The 20,493-nt window shown below is 43.9% G+C and overlaps 1 protein-coding gene across 6 annotated transcripts in view; it reads left to right on the plus strand.

Annotated features, from left to right (window-relative positions):
• The window catches only part of kif13a (kinesin family member 13A), a 97,512-nt gene that overhangs the window by 72,620 nt on the left and 4,399 nt on the right, over nt 1–20,493 (plus strand). For 3 of the 6 annotated variants that reach the window (XM_060900450.1, XM_060900452.1, XM_060900451.1), the window contains 19 exons: nt 2,091–2,240; nt 3,884–4,048; nt 6,078–6,251; nt 6,459–6,610; nt 6,811–6,943; nt 7,334–7,480; nt 7,590–7,622; nt 9,088–9,187; nt 9,448–9,574; nt 14,108–14,163; nt 14,295–14,419; nt 14,647–14,823; nt 15,067–15,159; nt 18,121–18,273; nt 18,453–18,530; nt 18,641–18,697; nt 18,782–18,887; nt 19,195–19,346; nt 19,867–19,983. In XM_060900450.1, coding sequence (XP_060756433.1) covers nt 2,091–2,240; nt 3,884–4,048; nt 6,078–6,251; nt 6,459–6,610; nt 6,811–6,943; nt 7,334–7,480; nt 7,590–7,622; nt 9,088–9,187; nt 9,448–9,574; nt 14,108–14,163; nt 14,295–14,419; nt 14,647–14,823; nt 15,067–15,159; nt 18,121–18,273; nt 18,453–18,530; nt 18,641–18,697; nt 18,782–18,887; nt 19,195–19,346; nt 19,867–19,983 — 2,295 coding nt within the window. The remainder of the gene's footprint in view (nt 1–2,090; nt 2,241–3,883; nt 4,049–6,077; nt 6,252–6,458; nt 6,611–6,810; nt 6,944–7,333; nt 7,481–7,589; nt 7,623–9,087; nt 9,188–9,447; nt 9,575–14,107; nt 14,164–14,294; nt 14,420–14,646; nt 14,824–15,066; nt 15,160–18,120; nt 18,274–18,452; nt 18,531–18,640; nt 18,698–18,781; nt 18,888–19,194; nt 19,347–19,866; nt 19,984–20,493) is intronic. The other 3 variants (XM_060900454.1, XM_060900453.1, XM_060900455.1) reach the window with 3 other exon arrangements.

The following is a 20,493-nucleotide window of genomic DNA, read 5'->3' on the forward strand; positions in this document are numbered from 1 at the left end:
CTTCGAACATCTATACCGAATCTGCACATATACCGTTAATGAACAGAGGCGGGTATAGTACGCTCTTACTTTTTTACTTACTTTCTTACTTACCATAGCCAGAGTAGTCAAAGTTTTCGCGGCGCAGATGTGCAGATCAGACAAGACGGAAGACGTTGCGCATGCGTGCAGACATAGCGGAGGTCTTTCACAGCACCACCTAGCCGCCTGGCATGCACATCCAATTGAATTCCACGCATTTATGCGTCACCGTATAGACGCAGATTTCCTCCTTGAAAACGGTCGTGTAGACGCGGAAAAAAGTGAGAACGAAAACGGACTTTTGCGTTTTTGTTTCAGACCGTCCCCGTGTAAAGTGGGCCTATGTGTCAGCCCTGTGATGACCTGGCGACTTGTCCAGGGTGTACCCCGCCTTTCGCCCGTAGTCAGCTGGGATAGGCTCCAGCTCGCCTGCGACCCTGTAGAATATATATATATACTTTATTTCGAATCATTTTGTACAACAGACACACCAGTATATTTACAAAATACATTAAAAAAAATAATGATTCGGGTCGAGACCAAGACTTTAAAAAATCTGTTAGTCCCAAATTAAGCAAAATAAACAAAAACCAAATACACAGAAACGGAACCGGTCTCGACCCACCCATCCCCCACCCTCCCCAACAAATGCAGACACACACACAAACAGCAAACAAGAAATAAGTGAACAAAAGAAAATTAAAAAAGGAAGAGAAAGTTAAAAAAAATAATAATAAAAAAATAAATGAAAAGAAAATTATTTGAACATCAGAATTCTCCCCCCCCCGCCCACCTCCCCAGTATCAAACAAGGATTTTGGTTATTACTACGCGAACGGTCGGAGCGGCTTAAAGTTCTTTAAATTGTTGCAAAAGCTTTTAATTTTAATATTTCGCGATAAGGTATTTCTTAACTCTTGAATCAAAACCCCGGACAGTATCGGAAGTTTTAATGTATTCTGGCAGGGCAAACCAAGCTGTAGGCGCTCTGTAAATAAAGCTGCGCAATACGATGTCTTGACGCACTCGAGATAAATGTATGGCATTTCGATTGCGGGTTGAATAGGAGTGAAAGTCATGATTTGGGCGGAATATTTTCTGAAGTGATTCTGGCAGACCGTTTTTGGTGTGATCATAGACAAGTCTACAGAGTTGAACAGTGAATAGATCGTCCACTGTCAGGATTTTTAGGCGACTAAAGATAGGCGCCGAACTGTCGTTGAACTTAGATTTTGAAATTATTCGCACCGCTTTTTTCTGGAGAGTTCGAAGCCTTCTAATATGTTTCTCAACAGCAGAGCCCCAAGTGATGACACCATACGTGAGGTATGGGTGGATCAGGGAGTAGTATAGTTGCTTGAGATGGAAGCAAAACAAGTAATTTTTTGATGCAACCAAAGCATGAATGCCACTTGAAATTTTCTTTTGGCAATATTCAACATGCGCTTTCCAACTCATTTTGTCATCAATGTGGACTCCAAGAAATTTCACATTTTCGACTCTATTCAGTATCTCGTTTCCCATTGTCAGCTGGAAATTAGATAGATTCCCCTCCCTTTTAGTTGTCAGCACCATGTAGGTGGTTTTGCTTGCGTTCAGCGATAATTTGTTGGCTTTAAACCACTCGCATAAATTTTTGAGTTCATCATTCACGCATTGAAAAAGGACAGGGAGATTCGATGACGATTTGTATATTGTCGTATCATCAGCATAGAGAATACATTTCATTTTTGACAAACTTTTCGGTAGATCATTGGTGTAAATAATAAAAAAACAGGATAAAGCGGCTACAGATAATGAGATGAGATGAGATAAACAGATGAATAGTATGATGTGCGTTAATGAATAAAAAATTGTAATCATTGGTAATTCTACGTCATTACACCACTCGGCCACTCAGTATAAAATTTACTGATTAAATTCACCGCTCTGATGTTGAAGGACACGTTTATGTTCCGAAGCCTATTTGCTCAACAAGGCAAATTACTTTATTAAAGGAAATAGTTAAGATTGATAGGAAGTAAACAGAAAGTGATTGTGGCATTTGTGCGTTTGTGCTCTTCCGGTCAGCCTGCTAAGCAGCACAGCAAGCAGGCCGACCCGTTCTACGAAGCTCAGGAGAACCACAACCTGATCGGCGTAGCCAACGTTTTTCTGGAGTGCCTCTTTCATGATGTCAAGCTTCAGTATGCAGTTCCCATCATCAGCCAGCAGGGGGAGGTACTACAGCACTCCTGCTCATTTGCACCCTGTGATATCAGAATGCTCGCATTGTTTGTCACTTTTAAGTACAGCCCGAATTCCAAAAAAAGTTGGGACACTGTGTAAAACGTAAATAAAAACAGAATGTGAAGATTTGAAAATCATGGAAACCCTATATTTCATTGAAAATAGTACAAAGACAACATGTCAAATGTTGAAACTGAGAAATTTTTTTGTTTTTTGAAAAATATATGCTCATTTTGAATTTGATGTCCGTAACACGTTTCAGAAAAGTTGGGACAGGGGCAAGAAAAGACTGAAAAAGTTGTGTAATGCTAAAAAAAAATAAAAAAATAATAATTTAATTCATTGGCACAGGTCAGTAAGATGATTGGGTATAAAGAGAGCATCCCAGAAAGGCAGAGTCTGTCAGAAGTAAAGATGGGGAGGGGTTCACCGCTCTGTGAAAGCCTGCGTGGGCAAACAGTGCAACAATTCAAGAATAACGTTCCTCAATGTAAAACTGCAAAGAATTTGTGGATCACATCATCTATGGTACATAATATCATTAAAAGATTCCGAGAATCTGGAGAAATCTCTGTATGCAAGAGACAAGGCTGAAAACTGACATTGGATGCCGGTGATCTTCAGGCCCTCAGGAGACACGTGACGCGTGTCTGTAGTGGAAATCACTGTATGGGCTCAGGAACACTTCAGAAAACCATCGTCTGTGAAAACACTTCATTACTGCATCCACAAATGCAAGTTAAAACCAGATATAAACAATATCCAGAAACACCGCCACCTTCTCTGGGCCCGAGCTCTTTTACGATGGACTGAGGTGAAGTGGAAAACTGTCCCGAGGTCTGACGAATCAAAAGTAGAAATTCTTTTTAGAAATCATGGACCCCACGTCCTCCAGGCTAAAGAGGAGAGGGACCATCCAGCTTGTTATCAGTGCACAGTTCAAAAGCAGCATCTGTGACGGTATGGGGGGCATTAGTGCACATGACATGGGTAGCTTGTACATCTGGGAAGGCATCATTAATGCTGAATGATATAGACATGTTTCAGAGCAATATGCTGCCATCCAGACAAAATCTTTTTCAGGGACTGCATTCCTTCTTTCAGTAAGGCAATGCCAAACTGCTTTCTGCACATATTAAAACTGCATAATGCTGTAGTAAAAGAGTCTGGGTGCTAAACTGGCCTGACTGTCTCCCATTTAAAACATTTGGCACATTATGAAGCACAAAATATGACAAAGGAGACCCCGAACTGTTGAGCAACTGAAATTGTATATCAGGCAAGAATGGGACAACATTTCTCTTTCAAAACTACAGCAGTCGGTCTCCTCAGTTCCCAAACGTGTACAGAGTGTTGTTAAAAGTAGAGGTGATGCAACACAGTGGTAAACACGCCCCTGTCCCAACTTTTCTGAAATGTGTTGCTGACATCAAATTCAAAATGAGCATATATTTTTCAAAAAAGGATAACATTTCTCGGTTTCAACATTTGATGTGTTGTCTTTGTACCATTTCCAATGAAATACAGGGTTTCCATGATTTGCAAATTGTCGCATTCTGTTTTTATTTACAGTTTACACAGTGTCCCAACTTTTTTGGAATTGGGGTTGTATAATTTGTTTGTGTGTGTGTGAGGTGGCGGGCCGGCTGCACGTGGAGCTGATGCGAGTGTGTGGGGCGGTGCCTGAGCGGCTGGTGGGCGGAGACGACTCATCTGAGAATTCGAGTGAGAGCAGCAGCTACGAGGTGATGGACAACAACGGAGAGATCGTCCACATGGCCAAGAAACTCACCTGCAGGGTATATATTCTCACACACACACACACACACACACACACACTTCAGGACCCACCCCTCGTTCCTAATTGGTCAGGCACATAAGTGCCATTAAGCTGTGTTAATGATGTCACAAATTATGCAAATGATGTTAATAAATATCAAAGCAGTTTTTAGGCAGTTCAAGGCCAATTTATGCTGACAACGCAGTCCTCGCAGATGGCATCGCAGATGGCGTCTGCGTAGCCCCCCCCTTCGCAGACGCTCTATGCGCACCTCCCAAAAATTGCGACCACCGCAGAAGCCTCGCAGACAGCGTCGCAGACAAGAGGGTTCTGATTGGTCCACTCTACATCCGCTGTACACGCACTTCCGCTTCCCTACTTTCCCGGTTTGGTTTGTTTTCACGACCAGCATTTTTAAAAACACGAGTGAAGATGGAGCAGCACGAAGAGCGGTTGATCGAGGAAGTGAGGAAGTACGTACATCTATACGACTCCAGTTCTAGTCATTATAACAGGGATGTGATTTTTCCGCGAATTCGTGGAATTCCGCTTTTTTCACCTCAAAATTTGAAAAAAAATTTTTTCCGATTTTTCGCTCAAAAATCCGCATTCGTATCTTATTCGTTCCGACTTTCAGTAATTCCGTCATTGAGATGAAACGAGGTACGTGATTGGCCCATCGCTCTGTAACAACCAATGAACGCGCTTGTTCGATAGCTGTACGTAAGCTCGCTTCAAACAAAGAGTTGAAAGATGGCAGCCTCCGTGATCGAGCGTAAAGATGCAAATCGAGTTAAAGAAATCGACAGAATAGTGAAAAACAAGTTCCGCTGGGAATGGTTGGAGAAAGAGGTTGCTACAGACGTTGGACATAAGACTGTGAGACATTTGTTCAGCGATTTCGTTCTTTGGGGGGAGGGCAGAGGTCTCTGGCTGTCAAGTTTGGGGATGCTGGGACCTCCCCTGCCCAAGCTACGAGCGTGCAAAGTCGGGCTGGAGCCCGGGATAGAAACAAAACCTAAGCGGAGCGCCGCGGCTCGCCTCGGGGTGAATTACGTCCCGAGGCGCGGGGCTAGCGCGCCCTGCCCGTGCTGGTTCTTTGGGGGGAGGGCAGAGGACTCTGGCTGTCAAGTTTGGGGCGGCTGGGACCTCCCCTGCCCGAGCTACGAGCGTGCAAAGTCGGGCTGGAGCCCGGGATAGAAACGAAACCTAAGTGAGTGAACACAGTAGTTTTGAATATCCTTAAGTGAGTGAACACTGTGGAGTTATGATTATCCTTTGGTGAGTGAACACTATAGAGTTATGTATATGAAGTTGACATTGCTAGAGTAGAAACTGCAGAAAAAAAGTGACTGATCTGCTGGAACTGGACATGGATGCTCGCATCTTTTTTCTTTGAGAGTTCCTGAAGACTTGTGGATGAATTCTTATGTTGCATCATGTTTGTTTGAAAAGGCACATTTAGGTATGTTCAACTTCTACAGTAATTGAAAGTATAAATTTTGTTTTTCCTTATACAATTTTCTATTTATTCTAATGCAGATGATTTAATTTAGAATGACATTTTTAGGTTTCATGTTTTGGCTTTTTGTCAGTTAAGAATCATTGAATTTACTATAGGGGCTCAGAGTTGCATGTTGACCATTAAATTGGCTTGAATTTGTTAATCATGACAAGTTTTTTCTTGTGTGTTTGCTTGCCATTTTAGTACAATTTTTAAGTCAGAAAACCCCCAGACCCCCGGCTAAAATTTTCAGATAATTTCACCAGCCCCAAATTACATCCCTGCATTATAAGTAACCGGAGGATAAACACTCCACTAACCACACCCACCAACTACTCCTAGCGATTTCGCGACTTCGCGCCCCCTTGCGTTGTGGCGGTGAATAACATCACGCACGCCTATTACTCCCCGCTCAACGATAAATTACAACTGTCTGCGAAAAGCTATCTGCGAAAGCCTTGTCACAAGAGCATGCAGAGGCCCTAACTCTGATGTGTGTGTTTGTCTCTGCGTGCGTGTGCGTGCGTGTGTGTTTTTTTTGCAGGTCCGGGTCCGTAAGGCAACCGGTTTGCCGCTCAACCTATCCAACTTTGTTTTCTGCCAGTACACATTCTGGGAACAGGCGGAGCCTGCTGTGGCCCCACCCATGGTCAGCCCAGACACGCCCACCTCTCGTACTGGGGATGCACAGTTTACTGTATTGTTTGATCACTGCAAGGTGAGAAATCATGTTGTAAATGCTGTAATAAACACACACATCCACGCACACACATCTACACACACGCACACAGAGTACTATTGAATGCTCAGTTTTGATTGGTCAGACTTAATATTGTTGATTAATTTTGCAGTGTTTTAATATTTACTAAGGAACATAGCTTGTGTGTGTGTGTGTGTGTGTGTGTGTGTGTGTGTGTGTGTGCAGGATTATGTGGTTCATGTTTCTGATGAGTTTGTGGAGTTTATCTCAGATGGAGCATTGGCCATTGAAGTGTGGGGGCATCGCTGTGCTGGGAACGGACACGCCCACTGGGAGCTAAACACACTGCAGGCCAAGACACGCACACTCCGGGACAGGTGTGTGTGTGTGTGTGTGTTTATGCATGCATGTGTATTGTGTTTGTAATTAGGTGTCAGTGTATTGTAGATATATTACATGCTTGTGTGTATGTTTATTGTGTGTGTATGTTTATTGTGTGTGTATGTTTATTGTGTATGTTTACTGTGTGTGTGTGTGTGTGTGTGTGTGTGTGTGTGTGTGTGTGTGTGTGTGTCAGGTGGAGCGAAGTGTCACGCAGGATTGAGTTGTGGGTGTCGATACAGGAGCTGAATGAGCAGGGTGTGTACTCGGCTGTGGAGCTTCACCCCAACAGAGACATCAGCACCGGGGGAGTGTTCCAGCTGCGACAGGTAATTCCACTTCATTTACACGTTGGTGTTTATAACACTGTAATAAAGCCCAAATGCCCTCTTGTTTGTTGTTCACTTTTCTGACTGGCTGAAAACACTTCCACATGACACAGCAAGCAGTTAGGAGCAAGATGTCGACACTGGATTAAACTAAATTCACATTAATATAAACCTGTGATTTGCAGCTGCACGACTGTCAGAGCTGCTGTTATAGAAAATTAATCAACACCTCCTGACTAATCACAATCCAGAACTCATCAGTTAATAAATCTGTTGTCTTGTGCTGTAATACAATAATGCATTGGTTAACATCTGTGTGTGCGTGTGTGTGTGTGCGTGTGTGCGTGTGTGTGTGTGTGTGTGTGTGTGTGTGTGTGTGTGTGCACGCAGGGTCACTCTCGGAGGCTGCAGGTGTGTGTGAAGCCGGTGCAGCACTCAGGGACGTTGCCGCTGTTAGTGGAGGCCGTTCTGTCCGTCTCCATCGGCTGTGTGTCTGCTCGATCTACTAAACTCCAGAGAGCCCTCGACAGCTACCAGGTGTGTGTGTGTGTGTGTGTGTGTGTGTGTGTGTGTGTGTGTGTGGTAAATGTTTATTTGTGTAGATTAGAAGTGTGTGTGTGACAGAGTGTGTGTTCTCTTGTGGCAGAGGGAGCAGGATGACGATATGGATAGTTATCAGGTACTCTCTGTATCTCTCTGTCTCTCTCTCTCTCTGTCTGTCTTTCTCTGTCTCTCTCTCTTTGTCTCTCTGCCTTTCTGTCTCTGTTGGTCTCTCTCTGACTGTCTCTTTTTCTCCATGTCTCTCTGTTTCTCTGTCTCTCTCTTTCTCTCTCTCTCTGACTGTCTCTCTCTCTGTGTCTCTCTGTTTCTCTGTCTCTTCCTCTCTCTCTGACTGTCTCTCTTTCTCTCTGTTTCTCTGTCTCGCTCTCTGGTTGTCTGTCTCTCTCTCTCTCTCTCTCTCTGTCTGTCTTTCTCTGTCTCTCTCTTTGTCTCTTTGCCTTTCTGTCTCTGTTGGTCTCTCTCTCTCTCTCTCTGTTTCTCTGTCTCTCTCTCTATCTCTTTCTCTGTCTCTCTCTCTTTGTCTCTCTGCCTTTCTGTCTCTGTTGGTCTCTCTCTGACTGTCTCTCTGTTTCTCTGTCTCTCTCTCTCTCTCTCTGACTGTCTCTCTCTCTGTGTCTCTCTGTTTCTCTGTCTCTTCCTCTCTCTCTGACTGTCTCTCTCTTTCGCTCTGTTTCTCTGTCTCGCTCTCTGTCTGTCTCTCTCTCTCTCTCTCTCTGACTGTCTCTCTCTCTCTCTCTCTCGTCTTTGCTTGCATGATACCATTGATCCGCTAATCACGCGTTCTCCACCAGGGGGCTCTACTCAGGATGCACACTTTACTCAAACCTGCTAACCTGAAAGCGCTAACATCATATAAGCTCTGTCTGTCTGTCTGTCTGTCTGTCTGTGTTTCTCCACTTTACATCCCAAATGTAAACCAGAACGGGCCCCAACTAGAGCCATAGGAGCCAAAGGAACTTCTTTCACAGTGAGAACAGTGAACATGATGAACTCATTTCACAAAGAAGATAAAAAACTGACAGAAATAAAATGAAGTATGATTGAATGAAGATGAAGTGAGTAATATAGTTAAAAAAAAGAATAAAATAAATGTAGTAGTGAGTTTGTGTGCTGTGGTAAATTAACTCACTCTTCAATACGACGGAGAGCAGAGCGCTGAGCTGCACCACCCACCGGCTGCATGGCTGCATGTCTCGCTGCACGGGCATGTGTGTGTGTGTGTGTGTGTGTGTGTGTGTGATGGGACACAACCTCATCACACACTGCTCCAAGTGCCGTCACGTGTTCATGTTTCATTCGTTTGTTTCGACAGAGTGACGTGTGACATCACTGGAATTTATGTTTCTCATTTTCATTATTCTGTGTAGAAATGAGAGAGATTTTATTTCTTGCAAGTAAAAAGATATTAAAAATGTAAAGCTGTTAAACATCTTATAAATACATCCTTCACTCGTTCACACACTCCGGACTCTGTTTTAACATTTGTGGGTTAATATCATTTGGAGGGTGAATATCCTGATATTGTGTGTGTGTGTGTGTGTGTGTGTGTGTGTGTGTGTGTGTGTGTGTGTGTGTGTGTGCAGGAAGAGGATCTGAACTGTGTGCGTGAGCGCTGGTCTGAGGCGCTCATCAAACGTCGCGAGTATCTGGACGAACAGTTAAAAAAGATCATGAACAAATCTGGTGTGTTTTTCACTTTCCATCTCGCACATACACACACTTTCACTTTACGCTGTTCTTATTTCACTTTTCATTTCATCCCCTTTCACTTTTGCTTTATACCTCACACACTTTCACTTTTACCCTGTAGCGCACACACACACACGCACACACACACACGTGCGCACTTGCTCCATGACCGCAACAATACAACATTAGTAGTAATGCTAAACGGTCCTCTCATTGCTTTTTTTAAGTGTGTGTGTGTGTGTGTGTGTGTGTAGAGAAGTCTGAGGAGGATATGGAGAGGGAGGCGCGGTTGGTGGAGCAGTGGGTGGGGCTAACTGAGGAGCAAAACACTGTCTTGGTCCCAGCTCCTGGTAGTGGCATCCCAGGAGCTCCTGCTCAGTGGTAACACACATATTCACACACACACACACACACACACACTACAGCCACAGTGTCTCACATTATTTCGAATCAGAACATTAAACTATTTTTATCCTTTATCCTGCTGTGTAAAATTATGGAATCTACTGTTATATGTTTATCATTATTTTACAATTAGCATAATATAAACCAGATAAAAAATACCTTTCAGAAGTTTTATATATATTGCATTTCAAATGTTTGACAGATATTTTTAGGTTCATCAGTCCTCACACAGATAAAACAGAAGTAATTCTATTTGGGGAAAAAGATGAAAGACTCAGGATTACCACTATTCTTGACACAAAGGGGATTAAAACTAAAGAAATGGTTAAAAATCTTGTTGTTTTCATTGACAGCGAGCTAAACTTTGACACTCACATGAAAGCAATCACTAAATCGGCATTTTATCACCTAAAAAACATTTCCAAACTAAGAGGACTTGTGTCAAAAAATGATCTGGAAAAACTAATACATGCCTTCATCTCTAGTAGAGTTGATTACTGCAATGGCCTTTTCACAGGCCTGCCAAAAAAGACCATCAAACGACTTCAGCTGGTTCAAAATGCAGCGGCGAGGGTTCTCACACGAACAAAAAGAACAGAGCACATTACTCCAATTCTAAGGTCCCTTCACTGGCTTCCAGTAAGCTACAGAATTGACTTTAAAGCATTGCTGCTGGTGTACAAATCTCTAAATGGTACAGGGCCCAGTTACCTCTCTGATATGTTGCAGCGGCCTAACCCAATCAGATCTACCAGATCAAAACAGAAAAATTTACTGTTAAAACCAGTTGTTAAAACAAAGTGTGGTGAAGCAGCTTTTAGCTCCTATGCAGTACAGCTATGGAACCAACTGCCAGAGGACATTAAAAATGCTCCTGCTGTTGGCAGCTTCAAATCTAGGTTAAAGACCAAGCTGTTCTCAGATGCTTTCTGCTAAATTATTAATCTCATCATCTTTACATGTTTTAAACTTTACTTAACTTTTATTCTATTTTATTCTGCTGTTTCTTACTGATCATTTTATTATTTTATTTCTACAATTGTTTAATTCTTATTTTTCTCTCTTCTTCCCCCTTTATTTTATGTAATTTTATTTTCTATTGTTTACTGTTTTGCTTTTACCTCTGTAAAGCACATTGAACTGCCACTGTGTATGAAATGCGCTATTGAGGTATTTCACCCGCGTGACCAAGTCACGTGACGCAGCCATTTTGGACGGCACGCTTAAGTCCTTCAGTGCAAGGCGGTATGAGATGGTGGAGACCTTTGCACATTTTAACAAGAAAGTAAGCTGTGATTCGTGTTAAACTGGATCTGTCTTTTATCACAAACACTGTACCCAGCCTTGGTATGGAGCCCTGTTTATTTATTTCTGTGTCCCGTTTCTTTCTAGCCTCTGTTATTGCGTTTTATGTCTGATGTCTGCTACATGCAACCCTAGACAAATTAACACTGCCTTGTTTCACTGCTCAGATGGGTTAACAAACACTGACCCATTTACTTTTTGCTATATATTTTATCAAAATTGCGTTAACTGATAAACTAACCTGAAATGAAATGATCACTGCAAAGTCTGGAGTACTCTGTTGGCTCCCAGTCCTGTCTCTTCACAGCTGCAATCCATTTGGCCCTCTTGTCTGGGTCAGTAGGAAACCGGTAGTGATGTGTCGGTCGCAAACGATCCGGTTCAAAGAGCCGGCTCTTTGACATGAACGGTGGGAGCCGAGTTGGGGAGCCGAATTAGTTTTTTGTCCTTAGGTGCCTCAGAGAGAGAGAGAGAGACTTTCACAAAAAAAGTTGCTGTCCGATTGCGTCTTTGTGTTGTCTATTACCATTCAAAGGAAAAAAAGGAGCATGGTGTACGCCTACTTTTTTTGGTTGATGTCATTCACAGCTGCGAAAATACGAAAATTGGTGTAATGCTTAAAGCTGTGGCGCGCAGGGGAGAGGAGTCTGTGAGGCACCTGAGGAGGGGAAAATCAGCTGTGTATTTTATATTGGTAATATAACACAGTTTTGCATTATGTTTGTGAGAAAATAATTTATTAATTGGTAAGTTTTATTTCTATAGCTAGAACATTGTTACACTGCTATACTTTACAAAGCTTTACAATGGCTACAAAAACTAAAAAATAAAATGGAAAACATCCTATTGATAAAATATAAATAATAATGTAATTAATTAACTAGTTAATTGCAGCAATTAAATCAAAAATAAAATCTCAGGAGCCGTTTGGGAGCCGAAAGAGCCGGCTCCTTATAGTAAGAAGAGCCAAAAGAGCCGAAATTCCCATCACTAGAAACCGGTAAAAGGAGCGTCCTGCACGCTGTCCCTGTCTGTTGTGGCAGCCCACAGCACAACAAGCAAACACCATGGTTATTTATAGAGTGCTTACTGACAAATTAATCTATTCTAGGTGTCTGTAACACGTTTTTTTTTTCAAGCTGGTTCTCCCTTTCTGTCTGCAGCGTTAGCATGTAGCTTGACGTTCAAAATGGCGGACACCGGGGTGTCACGTGACCCTGTGACGTCAGGTGAAATACCTCAGTAGAAATAAACTTGCCTTGCCTCTAGCATAGCCACGCCATGGATGTTTAAGATGTCGAGCAAAACATCGGAGCCTCTTTTTCCTCTTTTTTGACAAATCTGTTTTATTGTTGAATTGTTTGTGAGCTAATCCTAGCACAGGAGGCGGGGATAACTGTAGCCCAAAGAGGCGGGATTTAAACTGTAGTATGTGTGGGATATAATGTACAACTTTAGAGTCTATATACAGTGGTGCTTGAAAGTTTGTGAACCCTTTAGAATTTTCTATATTTCTACATAAATATGACCAAAAACAACATCTGATTTTCACACAAGTCCTAAAAGTAGATAAAGAGAACCCAGTTAAACAAATGAGACAAAAATATTATACCTGGTCATTTATTTATTGAGGAAAATGATCCAATATTACATATCTTTGAGTGGCAAAAGTATGTGAACCTTTGCTTTCAGTATCTGGTGTGACCCCCTTGTGCAGCAATAACTGCAACTAAACGTTTGCGGTAACTGTTGATCAGTCCTGCACACCGGCTTGGAGGAATTTTAGCCCGTTCCTCCGTACAGAACAGCTTCAACTCTGGGATGTTGGTGGGTTTCCTCACATGAACTGCTCGCTTCAGGTCCTTCCACAACATTTCCATTGGATTAAGGTCAGGACTTTGACTTGGCCATTCCAAAACATTAACTTTATTCTTCTTTAACCATTCTTTGATAGAACGACTTGTATGCTTAGGGTCGTTGTCTTGCTGCATGACCCACCTTCTTTTGAGATTCAGTTCATGGACAGATGTCCTGACATTTTCCTTTAGAATTCGCTGGTATAATTCAGAATTCATTGTTCCATCAATGATGGCAAGCCGTCCTGGCCCAAATGCAGCAAAACAGGCCCAAACCATGATACTACCACCACCATGTTTCACAGATGGGATAAGGTTCTTATGCTGGAATGCAGTGTTTTCCTTTCTCCAAACATAACGCTTCTCATTTAAACCAAAAGTTCTATTTTGATCTCATCCGTTCACAAAACATTTTTCCAACAGCCTTCTGGCTTGTCCATGTGATCTTTAGCAAGCTGCAGACGAGCAGCAATGTTCTTTTTGGAGAGCAGTGGCTTTCTCCTTGCAACCCTGCCATGCACACCATTGTTGTTCAGTGTTCTCCTGATGGTGGACTCATGAACATTAACATTAGCCAATGTGAGAGAGGCCTTCAGTTGCCTAGAAGTTACCCTGGGGTCCTTTGTGACCTCGCCGACTATTACACACCTTGCTCTTGGAGTGATCTTTGTTGGTCGACCACTCCTGGGGAGGGTAACAATGGTCTTGAATTTCCTCCATTTGTACACAATCTGTCTGACTGTGGATTGGTGGAGTCCAAACTCTTTAGAGATGGTTTTGTAACCTTTTCCAGCCTGATGAGCATCAATAACACTTTTTCTGAGGTCCTCAGAAATCTCCTTTGTTCGTGCCATGATACACTTCCACAAACATGTGTTGTGAAGATCAGACTTTGATAGATCCCTGTTCTTTAAATAAAACAGGGTGCCCACTCACACCTGATTGTCATCCCATTGATTGAAAACACCTGACTCTAATTTCACCTTCAAATTAACTGCTAATCCTAGAGGTTCACATACTTTTGCCACTCACAGATATGTAATATTGGATCATTTTCCTCAATAAATAAATGACCAAGTATAATATTTTTGTCTCATTTGTTTAACTGGGTTCTCTTTATCTACTTTTAAGACTTGTGTGAAAATCAGATGTTGTTTTAGGTCATATTTATGTAGAAATATAGAAAATTCTAAAGGGTTCACAAACTTTCAAACACCACTGTATATATAGGTCAGACGGTGTGTCTAAGATTTTCTCTACCAGGGGACAACTTTTAGACTTAAATTTTAAATTAAGAACAGCTAAAAACACTTCATTTAAATGTTTTTCCCCCTGCTCTTGATTTTAGGGTGCCCCCTTCAGGCATGGAGGCTCACGTCCCTGTTTTGTTTCTGGACCTGAATGGTAATGCTGTTGCTATGATCTACTGGATTTTATGCACCAAAGATCTAAAAGATTCATTATACCAATATACGTTCTTCAGGTCTTTTAAAAATATACTGTATAGTAATTAATGCTTAGCTGTTTTGTTCCAGCTGATAATCTGACAGTGAGCGAACAGCTGACGGGGTCACACTCTGCCGGGGTCAACTCCATCCTCCCTAAAGAACACGGCAGCCAGTTCTTCTACCTTCCCATCATCAAGCACAGCGATGACGAGGTACAGCATAACCACAAACTCAGTCGCACACACACACACACAGGTTCCAGTCATCTGTCTCAGTGCCAATTTTTACTGTAACACAGTAGAATGTGGTTTAGAACGCAACCCAATGCCTGTTTGACTGGTGCATTTTGATGACATCATCTCGTCACTGCTGATGTGAAGCAGAACTGTGGGTGACAGGAAAACAACACAGGTCAAATCGTGTCCTCTTTCGGTTCCAGGTGTGTGTGACGTGCTCTTGGGATTCATCTATTCATGACTCCATCTACCTGAACCGTGTAACGGCGCCCGGTGAACGCATCTACCTGATTATCAAAGCCACAGTGCAGCTCAGCCACCCGGCCAGCATTGAGCTCGTCCTGCGCAAGAGGATTGCCGTCAACATCTACAACAAACAGGTCATACACGCTGCGCGCGCACACACACACACACACACACACACACACACACCCTGGATACACAAACACTGCAACCACACTGTGCACACGCACTCGATACTCACAGTGTTAACACACACTCGATACTCACAGTGTACACACATGCCCTCTGAAATGTATTAAAGGGGGTTAGATTTCTAGCTGCAGTAACGTAACACTGAGGCTGGTGTGCGCGTGTGTGTGTGTGTGTGTGTGTGTGTGCAGAGTTTCACACAGAGTCTGAAGAGGAGAATGTCTCTGAAAAACATGCTACACTCCTGTGGAGTTACCTATGAAATTGTCTCCAACATACCAAAGGTGAGGCCACACCTCCTTCACTGTGACTGACAGATATGTAGACCACACCTCCTACACTGTGACTGATAGACATGTAGGCCACACCTTCTACACTGTGACTGACAGACATGTAGGCCACACCTCCTACACTGTGACTGACAGATATGTAGGCCACACCTCCTTCACTGTGACTGACAGACATGTAGACCACACCTTCTACACTGTGACTGACAGACATGTAGGCCACACCTCCTACACTGTGACTGACAGATATGTAGGCCACACCTCCTTCACTGTGACTGACAGACGTATAGGCCACACTTCCTACACTGTGACTGACAGACATGTAGACCACACCTCCTTCACTGTGACTGACAGACATGTAGGTCACACCTCCTTCACTGTGACTGACAGACATGTAGGCCACACCTCTTATACTGTGACTGACAGACGTATAGGCCACACCTCCTACACTGTGACTGACAGACATATAGACCACACCTCCTTCACTGTGACTGACAGACATGTAGACCACACCTTCTACACCGTGACTGATAGACATGTCGGTCACACCTCCTTCACTGTGACTGACAGACATGTAGGCCACACCTCTTACACTGTGACTGACAGACATGTAGGCCACACCTCTTACACTGTGACTGAGAGACATGTAGGCCACACCTCCTACACAGTGACTGACAGACATATAGACCACAACTCCTTCACTGTGACTGACAGACATGTAGACCACACCTTCTACACCGTGACTGACAGACATGTAGGCCACACCTCCTTCACCGTGACTGATAGACATGTAGGCCACACCTCCTACACTGTGACTGAGAGACATGTAGGCCACACCTCCTTCCCTGTGACTGACAGACATATAGACCACACCTCCTTCACTGTGACTGACAGACATGTAGACCACACCTTCTACACCGTGACTGACAGACATGTAGGCCACACCTCCTTCACCGTGACTGATAGACATGTAGGCCACACCTCCTACACTGTGACTGAGAGACATGTAGGCCACACCTCCTTCCCTGTGACTGACAGACATATAGACCACACCTCCTTCACTGTGACTGACAGACATGTAGACCACACCTTCTACACCGTGACTGACAGACATGTAGGCCACACCTCCTTCACCGTGACTGATAGACATGTAGGCCACACCTCCTTCACTGTGACTGACAGACATGTAGACCACACCTTCTACACCGTGACTGACAGACATGTCGGTCACACCTCCTTCACTGTGACTGACAGACATATAGACCACACCTCCTTCACTGTGACTAACAGACATGTAGGCCACACCTCTTACACTGTGACTGACAGACATGTAGGCCACACCTCCTACACTGTGACTGACAGACATATAGACCACAACTCCTTCACTGTGACTGACAGACATGTAGACCACACCTCCTTCACTGTGACTGACAGACATGTAGGCCACACCTCTTACACTGTGACTGACAGACATGTAGGCCACACCTCTTAAGGCCTCTGCATGCTCGTGCGACAAGGCTTTCGCAGACAGCTTTTCGCAGACAGTTGTAATTTATTGTTGAGCGGGGAGTAATAGGCGTGCGCGATGTTATTCACCGGCACAACGCAAGGGGGCGCGAAGTCGCTAGGAGTAGTTGGTGGGTGTGGTTAGTGGAGTGTTTATCCTCCGGTTGATTTGATTTGATTTTATTCGATCATAATGTAAAATGAAGTACAAAATACATTAAAATCAGGATTACACAAGAAAGCGCAAGCACTTATTTCCATTGTGGTCCCATAACTTATAATTACTTATAATGACTAGAACTTTTTTTTTTTTATAATGACTAGAACTGGAGTCGTATAGATGCACGTACTTCCTCGATCAACCGCTCTTCATGCTCCTCCATCTTCGCTCGTGTTTTTAAAAATGCCGGTCGTGAAAACAAACCGGGAAAGTAGGGAAGCGGAAGTGCGTGTACAGCGGGTAGAGTGGACCAATCAGAGCCCTCTTGTCTGCGAGGCTTCTGCGGTGGTCACAATTTTTGGGAGGTGCGCGCAGAGCGTCTGCGAAGGTGGGGGGGCTACGCAGACACTGTCTGCGACACCGTCTGCGAGGACTGGGTTGTCAGCATAAATTGGCCTTTACACTGTGACTGACAGACATGTAGGCCACACCTCCTACACTGTGACTGACAGACATATAGACCACAACTCCTTCACTGTGACTGACAGACATGTAGACCACACCTTCTACACCGTGACTGACAGACATGTAGGCCACACCTCCTTCACCGTGACTGATAGACATGTAGGCCACACCTCCTACACTGTGACTGAGAGACATATAGACCACACCTCTTTCACTGTGACTGACAGACATGTAGACCACACCTTCTACACCGTGACTGACAGACATGTCGGTCACACCTCCTGTGACTGACAGACATATAGACCACACCTCCTTCACTGTGACTGACAGACATGTAGGCCACACCTCTTACACTGTGACTGACAGACATGTAGGCCACACCTCCTACACTGTGACTGACAGACATATAGACCACAACTCCTTCACTGTGACTGACAGACATGTAGACCACACCTTCTACACCGTGACTGACAGACATGTAGGCCACACCTCCTTCACCGTGACTGACAGACATGTAGACCACACCTTCTACACCGTGACTGACAGACATGTAGGCCACACCTCCTTCACTGTGACTGACAGACATGCACCTCCTACACTGTGACTGAGGCCGCACCTCCTTTTGCAGAGTAATGGACACACAAGCCACGCCTCCTTTTCTCAGACTGATGGACACATAGGCTATGCATGTGTCTTTCTTCTTGTTCACTCATGAGACTTTTTGTCTTCTGTCCCACTGCACCACACACACACATACACACTCTCACACACACACACACACACACACACACACACACACACACACACACACACACACACACACACAGGCATCTGAGGAGCCAGAGGAGCGGGAGACACTGGCGTTAATGGCAGCACGTAGTGAAGCTGAGGAGACGCAGGATGGAGAGACGTACATTGAGAAATACACTAGAGGAGTTCTGGAGGTGGCGAATATCCTGTGCCTCGAGAGACTGCGACAGGTAAACACACACACACACACACACACACACACCAATGTTGAGACATTTGTGACGAATGGAAATATATTTGGGTATAATATAATATAATTTATGCTATTTATCTCCATCCTGATGTGTTTACCTGTGTGTGTGTGTGTGTGTGTGTGTGTGTGTGTGTGTGTGTGTGTGTGTTGTAACAGGCAGTGACGGTGAAAGAAGCGCTCTCCGTTAAAAGCAGACACATAAGGAGAAGCCTGAGTACTCCCAATGTCCAGCATGTAGGACACACACACATATATATACACACACACACACACACACTTACTTCAGAAAACTGCAGCTGTGTGTGGGGGTTTTGTTTTGTTTTGTTTTGTTTGTTTGTTTGCAGACCTCATGTTGTAAGTCAGATGTGATGGCGTGTGGTGAAAATGGCGAAGACCCGAAAGTGTGTAACACATCAAACACTCCTCCACACACACTCCTCACACACTCTTCCTCACACACTCCTCATCATGCTCTCTATCTTCAGGGTCACTGTGAGGTTCAGCAGGACGCCTCGGACTTCGCTCATCACGAGATGCCGGTCTCCATGGCAACCACAAAAGACACACCTCTCAAAAGCAAGGAAAGTCATGGTACGCCTGCACACCCAGCGAGTCACGAAAACATCCATTCATGTGGTGTATGTTGTCATGGTGACGAAATTCAGAGCTAATTTGAGTCCAACTCAGGTACTTTTTGCTGAAAACAATGACTGGTGATGTCGCGTGTTCAGATTAGTGATTAACCAGTCAGAGTTACTTTAAGCCCCGCCCTGATTTCTCACATCTCACAATCAAGGCATGCCAAAACTGATTAATTATACTTTTTGAAGGTAACCCTGTGTAGACAGTGCGTATTAGAAGGCGTTTTATTTATTTATTTATTTATTTATTTACGTAGCCTCGGTTCCGGAGAGTCCCACGTTCTTCAACTCGAGTCCGTTTAAAGCGCTCTCACCTCAGCCACCCAAGTTCCTCAAATCACTGATGCCTGTTTGGGAGGAAAGGAAAGCCAAGCGTGCGCTAGAGGCCCGGCCTCTGCTGGGGCAGGAGGTAACACACACACACACACACGCATTTTTACACACTTTCTACACTCTCTCCAATCCTCCACCTAACCCCATTCCTCATTCTCTCTTTCCTCATATCACATCCATCAGTAACCAATAATCATGATATCATAAGTCAAGCTAAAGCTCCACCTGTGATGTCATCACCTCTCCAGCCAATCAGCTGCCTCAAGACCAGAACAGTCGCTTTCTGAAAGCATGAACACAAGCTGGTGTATTTTATTTCATTTCATTTTCCTGACTCGCTAATAATATATAGTAGATAATACGTGCACGCACACACAAACACACACGTCCCTGTCAAGTACCGCGATTATCACGAGTATTGACACACCCTGTATAAAGTTTGGTTGTGTATTTGGCTGTGAGAAGGAATGTTTCTGCATGTTACACACACACACACACAAACTAAGCTCACCCCTAACCTCACATTTCCCCTCTGCACCTTCCTGGATGCGCTGTACTGCATGCTTTGTATGTGTGTGTGTGTTTGTATGTTACAGAGCATGCGCTGGTTAGTGGCTCAGGGTGGCCCCTGGCTCCGCCCACGGGCTCGGAGTGAGGGCCACTGCAGCACGACAAACCACACCCACCTCAGAGTCACACCTACACACACTGCTGTAAGTGTCAGAGCTATACATTCTCTCTCACACACACACACCTCACACACTCATCACACTCCATCGTCTCCTAATTCACCCATTCAGTGTTTAACTGCATGCATTACAACCTGTAAAACATGTAACTCCTCTAACACACACACAAACACACAAATTACTCTGTGTTCACACTACCAAGTAACAGGCCATTGTTTATTTTCCATGTCTGCGCACAGAAAAGAAATGTTCTCATTTCTATGCAATAAAATAACAAATCCAAACAATTGGCCAGAGTAATTCCTCGGACTGATCCTACGGCGCATCTGGTCTGACGTTTCTTCAGTTCCACACTCAAGACTTTAGTTCCCGCCTGCAGTTAGTTATGAAAATAAAATAAAGCTTGGAAGGAAGTAGCAGAGATAGTTGGTGCCTGTGGTGCGTGTACGTAGCTAGGACAGTTAACTTTCTTCGCTAATTCTAGCATGTAACTTAATTTGTGTTTGACTAGTCAGCATTAGGAGCTATACAAAG

Source organism: Neoarius graeffei, chromosome 19 (assembly GCF_027579695.1).
Source record: "Neoarius graeffei isolate fNeoGra1 chromosome 19, fNeoGra1.pri, whole genome shotgun sequence".
In the NCBI taxonomy this organism is placed as follows: Eukaryota; Metazoa; Chordata; class Actinopteri; order Siluriformes; family Ariidae; genus Neoarius; species Neoarius graeffei.